The sequence below is a fragment of the Xiphophorus maculatus genome, chromosome 10 (assembly GCF_002775205.1).
Source record: "Xiphophorus maculatus strain JP 163 A chromosome 10, X_maculatus-5.0-male, whole genome shotgun sequence".
In the NCBI taxonomy this organism is placed as follows: Eukaryota; Metazoa; Chordata; class Actinopteri; order Cyprinodontiformes; family Poeciliidae; genus Xiphophorus; species Xiphophorus maculatus.
Window position 1 is genome coordinate 2,723,323 of NC_036452.1, and position 18,440 is coordinate 2,741,762.

Consider the following 18,440-nt stretch of genomic DNA (forward strand, 5'->3'; position numbering starts at 1 on the left):
TCTGGTGCACAGGAAACGGAAAAGAAAATGTCAGCAGGACGGAAAATGTAACTTTGGCTTTAGTGTCAATGCCTTTGTTATGACATAATGCTTTACTTCAATCTTAAAACGACACATTTATTGGTAAATTTCATTAAAGGGCAAAACAAGTGAGACCAAAATATAAGTAGAAGAAGAAAAAAAGACTTTTATTGTTTCTTTAAATATCCATAATGTTACAATCAACTAGACAATAGGAAAGGCTTTTAACTCACAATAAGATGGAAGTATGTTTACTGTGTCTGGTGTGCATGAATGAAAAATGATTTCATTCTGCATTCAGCCTATAAAATGCCTTGCAGAAGTATTCAAACCCCCTGAACAAGCGGAAAGAAAATACCTTTAAATAAATCCAGTGCAACTAAATGCAACTAGGGTTAGGGTTAGTAGTCGTCTAATCAGTAAAAACAGACTTACAGGCAGGCGAGGCAGTTTAGTTTTATAGCACATTTTCAGCAACTGGGCAATTTAAAGAGCTTTACATGGTTAGAAGGAAAATAAAACAACAAGGAAAAGATTACAGAGGCAAACAAAGGGAAAACGATGACAGGTTGAAAGACAAACAAATGTTTCTGATGTTCCACTTATTATTATTATTCAAAGCCAACTGTAAGCAAATGAGGTTTCAGCCTTGATCTAAAGGAACTCAGGGTTCTAGCCGTTTTTTTCTTTTCTGGACGTTTGTTCCAGAGTAGAGGAGTATAAAAAACCGAATGCTGCAGAGCAGAGGATCTGGATCAGCTGCATTTATGTCGAATTTAACCTGAGAATACAAACGGCTTTTCTGTGGCGTTTTCAGAAGCTGCAGAGATCCACAGCTGAGGTGGGAGAATCTGTTAGTTCGGCTTTTTGGACGAATGGCACAGACAGAAAAAGTTCAATTTGCATTTTCCCACAGGCCATGTGCGGATGAAACTATATTTATACTCAAGTAAAAGTAAAAAAAAAATTACTCAAGTAGGAGCAAAAAGGTATTTGATGAAAAGACGACGCCTGTGTTGATCAATGCATATTTAAAAATTACAACAGGTGGATTAAAATACTTTTATATGAAGATTTTGGTATTTTAAAAATCAGAATGAAAATAATTTATATAAAATCGGAATCAGGCACAGTGAATTATTTTCTAAATAATTTTTTTTCCAATGAAACTTTAGGAAAAACTGCAAAAACTGGTGAAGTTTTGGTTAAAACAAACTTGTTCTTCATTCAGTAAAGTTACTCACAGTGGGAAGAGAATCCAGATCTTTTACTGAAGAGTAACAACACTTCAGAATAAAATGACTCCAATCAAAGTAAAGTTAAAAATACTCCTAAAAGTAAAGTTTTTCCAAAAATTACTCAAGTAAATTTATCTGAGTAAATGTAACCAATTCTGCCTTCATCACACCATCACAATAATAAAACATGGTGATGGCAGCATGATGCTGTGGCGTGTTTTGCTTCAACAGACACATTAATCTTCTTGCTCTTCACCATCACTTTAACTCAATCTTCACCTCACTCTGAGAACTGAAGAAAGCTCATAAATCTCAGCTTTATTTGAATGCGTGTCTAATTACATTTAATACACAAAGAGCCGCTAATATCAGCTGACGCGCATCAACAGCTGCTGCCTGTGCAGACGAGGTTTTGTGTTCAAACGGGGAGCAGGGAGATGGATGGGGGAGGCCAGAGAGCTGCGCAGGGACGGCGAGTACCAAGCGGTGGCAGCAGGAGAGGTCGAAAGTTGCACAAACTCTCTCCCTCAAACAGCCACACGTGCGCGAGCAGAGACACTATATACAAAGTACACTGGCTGCTCTAAATGTGGCTTGGAGAAGGAAATTCTGAAATCTGAGTCTTGGCACCAGACAGGCTGGAAGCAGCCAGGCTGGGGGAGAGGCTGATGGAGGGGGAGGAGGAAGAAGAGCGGGGAGGAAGAGAGATGGGGGCTTTAATAGTCTTTTTGACTATAACTAAAAAAAGACAATAATCCTTAATCAGTATTTGTAAATCGGTGCCTTTCTTTTGTTCCCTTGTGGATATTTAAAACTTTCAGTGTTTTGCAGATTTGTAATTTTCATCTAAGGGGGGAGGAGGAAGAAGAACAGTGGGGGGGAGGAAGAAAAACAGTGGGGGGGAGGAGGAAGAGCAGTCGGGGGAGGAAGAAGAGCGGTGGGGGGGGGGGGAAGAAGAGCAGTGGGGGGGGGGAAGAAGAGCAGTGGGGGGAGGAGGAAGAGCGGTGGGGGGGAGGAGGAAGAGCAGTGGGGGGGAGGAAGAGCAGTGGGGGGAGGAAGAAGAGCAGTGGGGGGGAGGAAGAGCAGTGGGGGGGAGGAAGAGCAGTGGGGGGGAGGAAGAAGAGCGGTGGGGGGGGAGGAAGAAGAACGGTGGGGGGGAGGAAGAAGAGCGGTGGGGGGGAGGAAGAAGAGCAGTGGGGGGGGAGGAAGAAGAGCGGTGGGGGGGAGGAGGAAGAGCGGTGGGGGGGAGGAGGAAGAGCAGTGGGGGGAGGAGGAAGAGCAGTGGGGAGGAGGAAGAGCAGTGGGGGGAGGAAGAAGAGCAGTGGGGGGAGGAGGAAGAGCAGTGGGGAGGAGGAGGAAGAGCAGTGGGGGGGAGGAGGAAGAGCAGTGGGGAGGAGGAAGAGCAGTGGGGGGGGAGGAGGAAGAGCAGTGGGGGGGAGGAGGAAGAGCAGTGGGGAGGAGGAAGAGCAGTGGGGGGGCGTGTCAGTATTGCTAGAATTGCTTTTGCTCTTATCAGCTTGTAGCAACATGAGGCCACAGCGACACGCCGACCTCCAGGTTCTGGTGCATTAAGTGCAAACCAGTATGTTTAAACCAGTATGTTTAAACCAGTATGTTTAAACCAGTATGTTTAAACCAGTATGTTTAAACCAGTATGTTTAAACCAGTATGTTTAAACCAGTATGTTTAAACACTGAAGCCAAAAGATTTTTATCTTCTCAACAATAAACTAAACATTCAATTCGTAGATTGAATAAAATAGTCAGATTTGTCGCTGGAAAAGGATGTGTAAATTATTCTAGGCCTTATTAAAAGTAATGTTGCTAATTGTCTACGTAACAACTGGGAAACACACACACACACACACACACCCACACCCACACACACTTTAATCAATTCTGATGAATAAAACCAGGATTTAGGTCACTTTTTCTTTGAAAATCTTTGCTGTGTTTAGCCTGATTTATTTAATTAATTAAAAGCAGATTTGAGTGAAGCAAAGTTTGTTTGGGTAAAATTCTCTGCAAAAATGGAGTCCTTTGTGTTACAGTAAGAAGATTTTACTTATTTGTGATATTTTTGTCCTAATTAAAGATAGAAAGTCTACACACACAATCAGCCACACTTTGGACACCCCTGGACAAAATATACAAAAACAGAACAGCAATGAGTTCACAAGATGTTTGGTGTTGGTTTTGGAACGTCTAAGGTACAAAAAGAGACATAGATAGATTAATCAAGACTAGTTTGTCATTATTAACCCTTGAGAACGAATCAAGCTTGAGAAATCCAGTCAAAGACGCTCCACCTGTCACAGGTAGGAAGGTTAAAATGAAATCAAATAGTTTAGAAAAGCTGGATGTTTCGAAACAGCACTAGCAGTGGATTTCATGGGACACACACACAACGAGCGAAACAAATAAATGAAAGACAGACTGATACTTCAGGGGTATTTCAGGCTGCAGATCCAGGAGCCAGCAGATGAAAACTGTGATCCTGTCTCAGTATGACTGAAGCTGAGACTGTTTTCCTCGGTTCGATTGACCAAAATTGCAACATTTGTTACATTTTCAGCTGCTGCGATTTGCTTTCATATTGCACTGTGTCAAATCAACCAAACACATTGACCTCCTCGGCTGTGGAGGCGCTGCACCAAGAACTACTGAAGGAAATGACACATAAACCTCTGAGGAAGACACCGAGTGCAACTTCCTCCTTCACAAAATATAAACAAAGATGGAGTAGCATCAGATTTTAGCAGTTGTAAGATTTCTCTTTTGTCTTTAATAAAAGATCACAAGTCATTTCCCCTGCTAGCGCTAGGCTAGTGTGTTTGCTTTGGTTGTATTTACCCAGAATGCCCTGCACTGTAGTCCACTTCCTGCTTTTGGAGTGGTACGATCTGCTTGGTGTTCACATATATACATCCGAACTGAATCAGAGTTCACTTCAACCGAACAGAGACCGAGGTTTACAGACGGACCAGAATTTTCTTTTTCACACAAACAAACCGGACCTTCTAGGCAAAAACTGGAGTCTGTTTAAAGCGGACTGAACACGGCCTGAATGCTCCCGAATTTTTTTATTCATGATTAACATAAAACTGTGAAGGTACAAAATCTTATCTGGTGCTTTTTTCACATATAAGCACTGATAACACTCTTCAGTGTGAAAGTTGTTACTGCAGGATGAAGATTCATATTCTTGATTGTCAGGAAACAGAAGCTGTACGAAGCTGTTTTAATGGGATTTATTTTCCATGGGTTCAGCTGTTCCTCAGGTTTCCACAGCAGAAACATGAAGTTTAGTGATTTCTGGTCATTTTGCTCCTTTTCATCGGATGTTTGCAGGTGTGGGGGCGTCACGATAAACGGACACTCACCCAGAGATGATCTGAACATATAACAGAGACCACAACAACTTGCCGGAAAGTTGTTTTGTTTTACTTCTTTGAGTTTCTTTATGTGAAGACCTGATAATAGTAGCTACACAGGTCAAATTTAGATTGTTTTGACTGAATAAAACCTTAATTTACAGTGACTGCTCTTCCACCCAAAGCAGGGTGATGTCACCTTTGTTTCTTATTATTGACTGAATTAATATTTATTTAAGTTAATAATCACTATAAATACTTCAGACACTTTTAGATAATTCTTCGTTTTTGTAGATTTTATCATTTGCTGATAATGTTTTTGTATATCTATAGAAATTTACAAAAACATTGAAAATGTTTGTGTTTCCAGTTTCCCATTGTGCGCAAAACTTTCCTCATATTGAATAAACAACATTTCACAGTTGTGGTGTTTCCATTAAATAAGAAAACATAATTAAAACCACACGTAAATAAGTTTATTTACACAATAAGTCATTAAAAACATCATCATTCTACAACGTCCTGTTGTCTTCTTTGTTGTTTCTGCCAGTAGCAACATCCAGTTGTTGATCACATGAGTCATGATGTGAAAAATGTTTCCACTGCAGTTCTGCACAATTTTCAATACAATCAGGAAAGAAGAACAAAAGAAACATTCTGGTGCAAAAATAAGCTTTTCTTCAAATTGGAATGTTTCTATTAAGCTAATTTATTTTCATAATTCCAATTTTATGGCTAATGGAGGTGCAGCTAGTAAGAAACAGAAATTATAATTCACTTTAATCCGGAGAAAGTTAGCAGTAAGCATCAGATTTACAGCACATAGGAAAAAAATTTCAAATATCTTGTTTACTTTTGATAATCCAAGGCAAAAAGTTTTTTTTCTGTTTTATCTCTTCTGACTTTCTCTTGTGTTCCCCTGGGAGAATGGCAGAGGAAGAGTGGGCAGTATGTTTAACCTTTGCAGCTTTCCTGCTGCGCTGAGCAAGGCCTGCCACCTGTTGGCTCTGTGTGTGGGTGTGTGTGTGTGTGTGTGTGTGTGTGTGTGTGTGTGTGTATGTGTGTGTGTGTGTGTGTGTGTGTGTGTGTGAACGCAGAGGTAAATCTCTCTAATTCTGATGAGCAGAGACAACAGTGGAGTCTCCTTGGCGATGAGATGCCGAGCCGTGGCTGACTTTCCCATAACAAAAGGTTGTCGGTGAGAAGCGAGCGTGTGTGTGTGTGTGTATGTGTGTGTGTATCATGTATTTTATGCATTATGAGGTCAATTTTCCTAACACACATTATGTTGTGGGAACCGAAGCCTGGTCCCCACAAATAGAAATGCTGTTTCTGGGCTATGGGTGAGGTTCAGGACTAGTGCTGCGTTCCCACCAAACGCGATTTCAGCATCAGGAGCTTCTGGTTTGCATTCAGTCTTTGTGGGCGAATGAATCCCTCAAAACGGTCAAGCGTTTGATGCGCGTCCGACGCAGGAGTTGAAAAATCTGAACTTTCGCCGCTCGACGCAGAGCGTCTACCAATCAGAGAGAATTCGCTGTGCGGCATAGAGGTTTTCTTCAGTGATGTCAAAAAAACAAACTGTGGAGGATGAACTAATTGTCGCCGTTTGCTCTTGTCCTGTAATCTACGACCAATGAAGTTATGACTACAGAGACGGGAATAGAAAGGACCTCGCTTGGAAGAGGATCAGCCAGGAAGTTGGAATTGATTGATTGATTGCTGGATTGCTTTTATTCAACAGGCTTGTGGTCTGTGATACACAACAACAAATACAAAATATAAAATTTAATCTTATAAAAGAAAGAATATCGGTTAAGTTAAAACTTTCACAATTTCAAAATATTTCCCCGCATTTGAGCGCTTGAGTTTTCCAAATTCGTCCAGCAAAAACGTTAAATAAATGTTAAACGTTGGATTTATTTAGATGAAACGTGCAGGAGATGGTGCAGCATCAGATTTTAGCAGTTATAAAATACCATGAGTCATTTTCCCCGCTAGCACCAGACAAGCGCATTTGTTTTGGTTATATTTACCCAGAAAGCCTTGCACTTTAGTCCGCTTCCTTCTTTTGGAGCGGTTTCCGGTACGCTTTGCGTTCACATATGTATTTGAACAGAACCAGCATTTACTTCAACCAAACAGAGTCTACAGTTTGTAGGCAGATCAGAGTTTGCTCAGTGGAAGAGTTTGAGGGACGCAGAGTCTCCTCTCAACGCCTAGAGTGATTTTGACGTCAAAGTGCACACGTGTTGAACTTGAAGCGTCTGATGTGCTTTTGAAACACGTTGGGTGTGAACACTTAAGGTGTGAACTGAGTTTTGGTCACAGTCAGCGTTAGGTATGTGATGGTTAGGATTAAGGTTGGGTTTGGCTTTAGAAATGAATGGAAGTCAATGGAAATTCAACGCAAAGATAGCAAGACAAACAGTTGTGTGTGTGTGTGTGTGTGTGTGTGTGTGTTGGGGGGTTCAGGGGTTCACTTCCAAGGTGGGATCACCCACACAGTCCCAAGCCCTCCCCTCCTGTGTCAGAGGTTTGGTGACACTGTGTCTCCCATGGCGATCGTGGGTCCAGCCTGGGTGGCTCCAGGCCTTCTGAGTCGGCGTGTACACGCGTGTGTGTGTGTGTGTATCACAACATTGGGGTCCCTGCCTGGGCCGCCATATGCCACCCACCCAGCCAAGGGGAGGCGAAGGGTGGGGGCGACCCCTAGCAACTGAAGCCACCAGTTGGCTAGTTTTCTCAGTCACACGCCGGCCGGGCGCCATGTTTAAAGTCCCACAGCTATTTATCTGAGATGGGGTGAAGGGAGGTGTTTGGATGGGAGGCCGGCCTTCTTAAATGATAAACATGCTCTCACACACACACACACACACACACACACACCCCACACACACACACAAATGAAAACTGATGAGGAAAAGCGTGGCCAGTGTCAGAACAGGAAGTCCTTTTTTCATGAGTTTATTTGTAAAGCACATTTCAGCAACAAGGTGGTTCAAATGAATCAAACATTTAATTTTGTTACATGCAACCATCAGATATGTTGATCAATGTCCCACTTACTACTAATCACAGGAAGCTCTGAACTGATGGGTTTCTAGCCTCAGTGTTTCAGCTGTTTTGCAGTTTCTTCCAGATTTGTGGTTCATAGAAGCTGAATGCTGCATCTCCATGTTTGGTTCTGGAGATGCACAGCAGACCTGAACCAGAAGACCTGGCAGGTCTGGAAGGTTGATATGTCGACAGGAGATCTTTAACGTATTTCTGTGCTAAGCCATTCAGTGATTTACTGGGTGATAGAAACAAACTCCTCTACTTTCTCCCAATGCTAGCTAGGCTAGTCAGCAGAACCACTGATGTTGATAAATGGTTTTCCTGTAATTCTAAGTTGTTTCTCTTCCATTAGCACATTTAGAAGCGTGTTTATGAGGATGACTGACAGCGCTAAGCCCCGCCTCCTGGCTCTGATTGATTGATTGTGGTGCATTTCTTCAGACGGCAATAGCAGCTCAGGGAGGAGATCAATCTTTTCAGACATTATCTGTCTCTTATTATGACAGTTACATACCGAAACTTTAGGGAGAGATTATAAAATATGTTAAGGGTTTTTCTAAAAAAAAAAAAAAAGCTTTGCATTTACAGCTCTAGAAAAAAATGAAGAACCCACTGCACTGAACCCCGGTGGAAACCTTGAGGTACTTCCACCAAATACTGATTTCTGAACTCTTCCTGAGTTAAAACATTAGTATTGATGTTTTTAAATGAGTATAAACTTGTTCTCTTTGCATTAATTGGGGTCTGAAAGCTCTGCATCGTTTTCCTTATTTTGTCAATTTCTCATTTTCTGCAAATTTTGACGACATGTCTGTTCATAGTACAAAAGAACAATGTTCATTTTACTCAAATTTACACCTATAAAAAGTCAAATCAGAGAAACTGATCATTTTAAATAGTCTCTTAATTTTTCCCAGAGCTGCATGTTGAGAAACAATGAAAGAGACAACTTAGATAACTCTTATTCTGTAAATGTTTGTAGGTAAAGACAAACCTTTACTGCAGCCTATGTGGAGTGGAAATTATTTAAAATATTTAGAGTAAAAACCTGCAATTTCTATTTTTTATTGTTATTTTGCTAGTAGCTAAAGAATGTCTGTGCTGACACATACCAACAAAAAGACCTCCAGCACACTGACTATTCTTCTGTGCACTTCTCCATCCCTCCAGCACTAAGATATCTTCATTGCCTTCCTTAATCACTATCACACTCTCTTCTCCCACTTGTCTTCTGCCTCTTAGTTTCACCACTTTTCCTCCAACATCTCGTCTCTTAACAGGACACCAACAACTTTCCCTTTAGTCCGTCTGTCTGCTTCTCTCTCTCTCCATCTTAAGAAGCATCTCCCTGTGTGTGTGTGCCAAGATGAGGTTTGGACTGGAAACCAGAGAATCAAGTTAGAGACACACAGGACAAGAGGGAGCCAGCCTCATAAATCTCCCTTACAGCAGCCCAGAGCATCCAGAGCGGAGAACACGCTGACAGAACGCCTCCACTTCTGAATACTGGCTCTGTCTGTGTGGAAAATTTTAATGTGCCTCTTATAAAATTTTATGTCATATGGTGGTGTAAAGGATTACATTTTCAACATGTTAGCATGCATGGGTAAACAGAAGTTTGCGAGTGTTAATATAAAAACACAAGATTTACCGAGACTGTTAAGCGGACGCAGCCACAACTATCGAGAACTGGGAGCTTAACACAACGAGAAAAATGTTTTGGATCAGATTCAGAATTATAAATTTGCAGGAATATTTTACATTTTTGTTGGACACAATGAAATCTTGTTAACAGAGGAAGTGTAGCTGTTTTTGACCTTCTTATCGCACCGTGTGATCTTCATCAACAGGAAAAGCATTCTCAGCTGCTGCAGGATTGTCTCCATTCACGTTTCTCCAAGCAGAATTCATGATCGCGTTGATCACAAAAGCCTTGTGCATACTTCCTGTTCAGAGTGAGACTGTTGCTGTGTTCATGTGGAAAGGCATCCTGTTTGTAAATCTGCTGGCAGAATGGAGTGACCAAGGAGATTCTTACCAAAAATATGCAGATCAGTTTTCGTTCCTGCAAGGCTGCTGCTTTTAGGCAAACAAAGAGAAAGATAAGACTTCACCAGAGCAGATGCCAACACTACAGCTGCAAAGAGTTCCTGCACTGAAACACCAGACCTGTTAGCCTCGGTTATACTCATCACAGTCCGGTTGACCGTTAATTTACTCTGTAATAACAGTGCAACATTTTACAGTTGGATGAAAATAACAAATAGACTTTGAAATAATACATTATTGAGAATACTAAGGCGTAAACATAGGGTGCTTTCACATCTGAGTTTGACTGGAGACCAGAATTTGTTACATTTTCAGCTGCTGACCTTTGATAAACCTGTTCCCCTCCTTGCCTGTGGGGGCGCTGCACCAAGAACCACTGAAGGAAATGACACAAAAACACAAAATCGTACGTATCTTAAGTATTTTTGGTCTAGATTCTAGTGCAAATTTCTTAGAAAACCTGAAATAAAGCAAAACTAACTTAAAAGTAACTTTCCAGCAAGATACAGATGTAGCTTGATTTAAGTAGATAATTCCTTAATGTTGATGAAAAAGTACTGCCTCCATTGGCAGATAAATGATCTTATAACGTGAAAAATGTATTGTTATATGTGACATAATCCGCCAATGGAGCCAGAACTTTTTCATCAGTATTGAGTAAATATTTACTTAAAACAAGCTGCATCTGTATCTTACTGAAACATTACTTGTAAGATGCTTTTCTTATTTCAAGTTTACTAACATATTTGTACTAGAATCTAGATCAAAAATACTTGGTAAAACTTTGTGTTTTTACAGTGCTCTGAGCGCCACTTCCTTCTTCATAAAATTTAAACAAAAGTGGAGAAGCGTCAGATTTTAGACCACACACCATTTCTCCCGCTAGTGCTAGGCTAATGTGTTTGTTTTGTTTGTATTTACCCACAATGCCCTGCGGTGTAGTCCACTTCCTGCTTTTAGAGCAGGAAGTGGGCCATTTGGTCCATTTGGTGTTCACATACGCATTCAAACTGCACCGAGTCCGAGGTTTTTAGCAGACCAGAGCTTTTGGTCTGCATCAGAGTTCGATTAGCATTCACACCTCACCAAACGAACCGGACTTTCCAGACAAACGCACTGGAGTTTGTTTGCCTGGATGTGGAGAAGCAGCAGCTCTACTCTGAGCCTCACCAGGTCATCCAGTAGATTCAGGTTGTTGAACTTTGACCTGACCAACTGCAGTAACTTCAGATGATAGCATTACCCTGACAGGCTGGGACAAATTGATCGTACATCTGAATTCATCAGTTCACATGACCGTCTTCCCATCTTTATGCTTCCTTGCAGATTGAAGCTTTTTCCTCAGTTTCACTGATTAGCGGTTTTCTTACGGCTGCACAGCTGTTCAGGCCCAATCCTTTGGGTTTCCTTCAAACTGTGGTGTGGAAATGCTCTTAAATTCACTAGTAAACACAGCCTGACTTTTGCTGTTGTTTTTCTTCAATCTAATTTTAACCAAATGTTTCAGTGTTCGCCTATCAAGAGCATTCAGAAAATGAACAGTTCTCACCCCAGTTCTAGTTGTTATTTTTGTCTTTTACAATCTCCTTAGATGTTTTATCCGCTTGATGCCAATAGTTTGATCTTTCTAAAACAGGATGTGTTTCCACCTGATTGTTTAACAAATGAGAAGCTACTCATTGCATCTGCTGGGGTTAAATAATTTGATTCGTTTGCTTTGTTAACTCCATTTGAAGACTTTTCCCCTCTTTGGCCAGGCAGGGTATAAACATTAAAAAATGTGGGATATTGAGTGGAAAGAGAAAAAGAAAAAAAAATCAAGTGGATGGTGACACTCTGTAATTTTCGCTTTGTTTTTATTCAGCTATTTATGTAAAGCAAATGGTTATAATGAGCAGAGAGCTCAGGTTACTACAACTACACGACTGTGTGATAATGGAAAAACAACCAACACTCAGAGGGAGAATTACTTGGTGCTGTCACTGCTCCATTTACATCGTTTGTTGTTCTTAACAAGTCCATATTGACTTTTACATGATTAGAGTATATCGCACATGGAGAGGCTTCTGCATGTTAATACATTTTAATGCAACTACAAAGCAGAAATAATGAGTCAGACGTTCCAATAGAAGCAGGCGTCCCACTCGCCAATGATCGTTAATAGATCTTTACCGTGTTATGATTAGAAATGCTGCAGCGTAAAAAAATGACTGGCATTTATAAGCTCCTAATTTGTCCTTTCTGTTTGAACTGAGGGCCCTCTGCCACAGAAGAAAGAGGAAAATCAAAGGAGAGAATAAAAGAGTGGGTAATATTAAATTAAATTAGAACCAAATGAGGCAAGTGGCAGTCTGTCCAAAACCACTTTACACCCAGGCCCTCTGGGCATTGCCCGTCTTTTTCCAGTAAGAAATTAGTGATTTCTCTCTGTTCTTTTTATAATTCTTTGTGCGCAGCTCATAAGGATTAACACTACACACCCAGTCCAACACAGTGCTAAGTATTACAATGTGTGTTTGCTCATTTATATGAGTGAGTGCGAATATTAAGAAGAAAATCAGACATGCAGGCTGGAGTTTCTGCCGTTCTGAGAGCGTGCGCTTGTGTTAATGTAACGACTGAGGGTTGGATCCTGTCCGGACTTCAAAGTTAAGACGTCATCCTCGCAGGGCTGTCAGCGTGCTCTTATCCTCGAAGACAGTTTGGCACCAGGACTGCAGCCCTCCAGCGCTTTCTGCATAACCCACACACAATGCCTTGAAGCAGCTGCTCATGGGGAACCAACTTCTCTTTACTTAAATTCTCCATTTTTACTTCAGTGGAGCTGGTGAAACGGCAGATTGGTGTTAGAATGAGACGTTACAGTGTTTCCTCTGCAGGACGAATGTTTTGGTAACTAAAAACTCTCTGAATGGTTTGAATTTGTTCAACAGTATAGAGGAATACTTCGATAAAAGAAGAAGTTTACATACACCAAATAAAAAGACACATTCACCTTTTCATCCCCTCAGTTAAATCAGAGCAGAAATGTGCTGATCCAGGTGAGTTAAAATTAACAAAACTATCTCCACACTGCAAAAACACAAAATCCTACCAAGTATTTTTGGTTTAGTTTCTAGTGCAAGTGTCTTAGTTCACTTAAAATAAGACAAAACTAACTTACACATAACTTTACAGTAATTGTTTTAAGTCAATACTTCCAATTGTTCCATTAGATTATTTCACTTACAAGACATTTTTCCCATGTTTGTAAATGAAACTCTTTCATCAATATTTAACAATTAGTGACTTAAACTCTTATTTATTACAAGTTATTTTTGTCGTATTTCAAGTGTACTAAGATATTTGCACTAGAATTAGACCAGAAATACTTGGTGGGATTTTGTGTTTTTGCAGTGCATTCGTTAAATAACTCAATAATGAGAGAATATGTCAGAGATTATTTATTCATAACGTCAGAATCAGAAGTTTAGATACGTTTCCTCGGTGTAGTGTTGCCTTTCAGCTGTTTGATATGGGTTTCTCCCAATAGTTTGCTGGAGTTCTGGTCCATTCTTCCAAACAGAACTGGTCTAACTGGGTCACGTTTGTAGGCTTCCTTCACGTTTCAGATCTGTCCACAGTTTCTCCAGAGGACCGAGATCAAGGCTTTGTGCTGTCCACTACAAAACATCGACTTTGTTGTCTTAAGCCCCTCTGCCTGAATGCTTCAGGTCATCGTCCCTTTGGAAGACATATTTTCACCCAACATCTTCCATTCTGGCCAAACAGTTCAACTTGAGTTTTATCAGACCACAGGACATGTCTTCACGTCTCCACAGGTTGAGGTCTTTGTCCCAGCAAACTGTAATCTGTCTCTCTATGGATGCTTTCTGTCCATGTCGGTACAGAACATGTTTCACTGTAGATAATGTCTTACCAGCTTCAGGAGCATTTTAAATTCTTTGTCTTTTATTCTGAGGTTAATTTGGACATTTCAGAGCAAAACCCGTTTCCTTCCTGAGCAGAATCATGGTTGGATATTCCCTTCATGTCTAGAATTGCACAGACTGTTTGAGCAGATGAAGGCAGCACTTTCGAGCGTCTGGAAATTGTTCCCAAGACTGAAGCAGACTGAAGCAGCTCCATGATTCTCTTCCCAATATCTGAGATGATTTTTATGTTTTTTATTTCTCTTTGTGTGAAAACAGAAAGCAGTGAGTTCCAGGTATGACCTCACAAATACCTCCGCAGGTGAAACACCAGCTAACAATCATCTCTTCTGACAGGTTCCTCACTAACAAACACACTTTGGTACATAAAGAATGTTTATAATTTTTTGTACCACATGACACAAAGATATAACAATTTTAAATGAAACTTTACCGACTCATTCATAGTTCTCACAAGTCTGAACTGGAAGTGATCGGCGCCATCTTAGTAGGCAAACATGAGAGAATAAGAAATATCACAATACATATGAAAATGCAGCAGCCTGAAGAGCATCCGAACCCGGACTTAAAAGCACAGAACAATAGAAATAACACAGGTTTGACCATTTAACAGGTTAAATTGCTGGCACAGACAACAGGAAAGCATAAAAGTTAAAGAATTCAAGGAATGCAGCAGAGTCGGACCCGTTTCTGACAGAGGCCACTGAACGGGTTCTGTCTGTGACTGTACGATGACTGTGCATTCCTCTCCGTTCTCCCAGTCTCCTTTCACCTGACTCAGCCCTCAATCTCCACTCTCTCGTGCTTCGGCCTCTTTTTTTCTTGCTGCGTCACAAAGGGAGAGTCACGCTGATGTAACGCCGTCTCGGCGCGGGGAGAAAGTTGGAATCCAGCCGTATCTGCGCCCCTCCCTTTAAATGAGCATGTCCAATCTACCCACAGCGTTCCATTAAAACCAGACCACATCAATCTGGGCCTGAACTTTAAAGGCCAGGTCCCCTTTTCTGCGGCAGGGGAGGAAAACATGGAGCTGTTAAAGCAGAGGACCTCACACTGCAGGCGCACACCTCAGCTCATACACTTAACACCACGTTTCTGCTGCTGGACCACACATCACAGTGACACTCAGAGACCACACACTCCGTCTCACAAGTCCAACAAAAGATCTCGTAAGACCTCACAGCGGGTCCTAATGTGATTTGATAGGACCCCAGAGAATCCCACACCTGTAGCTCCACAAACCGCAAAGTAACTCCACTGAGCAGCTACTGCAGGCCGAGTTACGGTTCAGTTTCGGCTCTTAATTTACTATCATTGCAGCCTCATATTTTAGCCTAACTTGGTAAATTGTAATGTTTTATTTGATAAATCATTTTGTGTTCAATGTTTCCTATAAGGGAAGCCTTATACTTGCTTAATTTTATGTATTTGTTCTGTTACAAAAGCAAACATTCTTACTTTTGAATTGATCGTTTGCACGTTGCACATGGCCCGCTCCGCCATGACGGCGTCAAAACAATGAGCTCCTTTAAAGCTAGTCTAAAAACAGACATCTGTAACCTAGTATCGCTTCTATTTAGTTGATTACACTTTAAAAATGGTTATAGGACAAACAGCACAAACAGACAAGGATGAAAACCAAACTTGTCATTTTATTTTATAAGTTTTAATGAGGAAAGATGCGGCAGCGATGGATGGAATTAATCACGACTGGCAGCCCTCGGTATGAACACAGATTTGCAGTAAACACTTTTTAAAAAGTAAGATTGCCGTTCATATATTTTATAAGTATGTATGACTAGAACAATATCAAATATTGCGTTATGGAGAAGGTACTGTCCAACCATTGGTAACCATGGAGACAATGTAGCCTAGCATGTATGCAAAAAAAACTGGTTAGCATCTCCTCTTTTGTACGTTTTCATGTTGCTCCAGTGTAAAGGGAAACCCTGTTTATTACCTAGTGATATAAATCATGTGGTGTGAATTCAGGCAAAGTCGGTAATTTGATCAACACGTCAGGAGGGAGGAGGTATGAGTCGGTTTCTAAGCTAGCTGTTTGTTGTTTCTCTCAGTTTCCTCGCTGACAATCTCGTACGGAAGCAGCTGGACGGGAACCAAGAATGAAACTGCTTCTTTGTCCCTGGGTAGATCGCCCCGGTAGCTTTAGCAGCATTTTGATTGACCCGATGGCCCCCACCCACCTCAGATATCGTACTGCGCTTAATGCAAATCAACCAGGGTTGGAGTACCAATACAACCGGGCCCTGCTGAGCAAAAAGGATTTACAGATGGCATTTATATTTATGGGGTTTTGCAACTCTCCTACTGACATCCGTCTACTGACACAGGATGGACTCAGCTGACTACTGTGTCTGTCCCCCGCTCTGTGTTTTCACTTACTGTTATGATCCTCATGTGATTACTGGCTGCCATGCTAATCAAAACAAAGTTCAGCAAAGCCACTGAAATAGTGAGACCAGAGCAGTGAAAGACGGGAGACTGCTCTCTCTTTCTCTTTCTCTCTCTCTTTCCTTCCACCTGTCATGCGGTTTGCGGCTCGCTGCGTTGCTGTGTTCGTAGCCCCGCCCCTTATAGTGAAAACGGCTGTTAATGAAGAGCCGGCTCCAGTCGTTCACTCCAAAGAGCCGACGTGTTCTCATCACCGACCATCACTTCAAGTTTGACTTAAAAATGGAGTGGAAGATCCCTCTAAACCCAGACTTTTGTTCCCAACAATGAGGGGTAGAATAAAGGAAAAGCCAAGGAGTACGTAGCAGGAAGTTCGGGGAGGACGCCAGATGGACGAACAGCGGGGTGAACGGGGAGATAAACGAGCCGAGGCCAGAGGGATTCCTGGGCCTCGACATGGAAATCTTTCAAGTTCCTTTCATCGGCTGGCTGACGACGGGAACTTTACAAGAGCAAGATGAGCTGGCGCCACCGGAGCAACTCGCCGGTCCTCAACGACATCAAGATGGCGGGGCAGAGAGGAGCCCTATCATCACCCGGCCCGTTTCCTCCCCGTAACCCTGAAACACCGGGCACCGGCCCGCATCAACCCTCATTTTCTAAACAGACGCATCACAACAGTGTTGAGCTCAGAACCAGTTTCACCTAATGAGCATTATGGCCTTGAAATCCGCTGTGATTAGATAAATCTGCTCTTCGAGAAAATCCCCTCTGTCTCTTTACAATCTGGAAAACTCATGGTCACCAACATGTGTTTAAGACATTCGAGTGCAAAACTCAAGACTTTGTGTTTCATTTTATTTTTAACAACAGGAAGTTACAAACCTACTGCAGCTCAATAAATTAGAATATAATCGAAAATGTCATTTATTTCGTTCACCATTTATTGTGATAAATTACTTTGTATCAAAGGTGGAGACTCGAGTCACATGACCTGGACTCAGGTCATTAATATTCAGACTTTAAACTTAACTTTACAAAATGTGCAGAGACTTGAACTTGGTTTTTACACCAAAAACTTGGGACTTGAACCTGTTTATTTGAGAAGACTTGATATTTTACCCCAAATCTAAAGTTTAAAACATATTATTTATAAAGTGGGCCCCATTAACTCATTTCAGTCATTTTATATTAATAGACGCAGACTGGAGGACATTCTGAGATGGACAGAAATGTCCCTCTGTTCTTCCACTCTGTATGTTTGTTTCCTTAAGCTGCAGCACAACCAAATTAATTAGATTTAAAAATTTTAAAAATGAGAGACGAAAAACGCTCAAAGCAGATATTTCTTTTGGGTACATCAATTATGAAGTATCCAACAAAAAAACGGACTGCAACATGCAAAACCTGCAAGGACTGGACCTCCGATGGAGATGCAACAGCGTCCAACTGTTCGACATTTGAAGTTGCACAAAGAACGACAGGCGGTCCTTTTCTTTTGCTCTGAGGTTTGTACTAAACAACAAATAACTTTGTTGTTTAGTTAACAAAGTTAACTAAACAACTAACTTTGTTTAGTTAGTTTGCTAACTAAACAAACTTTGCTAACTTTGTTTAGTTAGCAAAGTTTAGCTAACTAAACTTTGTGCTTAGTTAGCTAAACACAAAGTTTAGCTAACTTTGTGTTTTTAGTAACATTAGTGAAACCGCTTAGCCTTCACTTGTATGCTGATGTGCAGAGCGTTGGCTCAGGAAGCCGGTGCGTAGAAAGCAGGTTCTGGACCTGAACTCAGGGAAGAGAGTTTCTCTCTGTCCCGTCATAAAGCTGACCTCCTCCATGCCGCACCGCATTAATGCAGTGAAACGCCCAGATTTATTTCAGGTCCACAGGACAAGATACTTTTAATTAGGATACATTTCTGTACGTCTCTGAGGACCCCAGAAGTGTGAAATAAACCCCTCTAAATTAGTATTTCTGAGGCGTACCTTTAAACGGGCCACACCAACACACTGTTAAACCGTTTTATCTTTATCATGAAGACAGTAAAAGACGTCCTTGTGTCTTACCAGTCCACACTTAGAGATCGTCTTCTGTAGGACAACGGTCTCTCTGAAGACGTCTTCTCTGCTTTGGCTGGTCGCTCTTTCAGGGAGAGACGATGAGTGAATTTGGAGATTCCCGACTCGGACCTGGATGGCAGAATAACAGAAGAAAACATTAAGACCCAACAGGCGGAAAAGAATAAATGATTAATCCCAAAGTGAGACTTTCTTCTACGGTGAGGTTTTTAAAAGCCCAGTGGGTTTTCTCTATGACTTTATGGCAGAGCAAACTTTGACCCCAGACTTTTCAGA

General features: G+C 41.4%; 1 protein-coding gene across 2 annotated transcripts in view; it reads right to left on the bottom strand.

The window, feature by feature from the left end:
• Positions 1–18,440, bottom strand: part of LOC102233545 (ankyrin repeat and fibronectin type-III domain-containing protein 1-like) — a 181,790-nt gene that overhangs the window by 33,774 nt on the left and 129,576 nt on the right. For both annotated transcript variants that reach the window (XM_023340388.1, XM_023340387.1), the window contains one exon: positions 18,153–18,275. In XM_023340388.1, the coding sequence (XP_023196156.1) occupies positions 18,153–18,275 (123 nt within the window). The remainder of the gene's footprint in view (positions 1–18,152; positions 18,276–18,440) is intronic.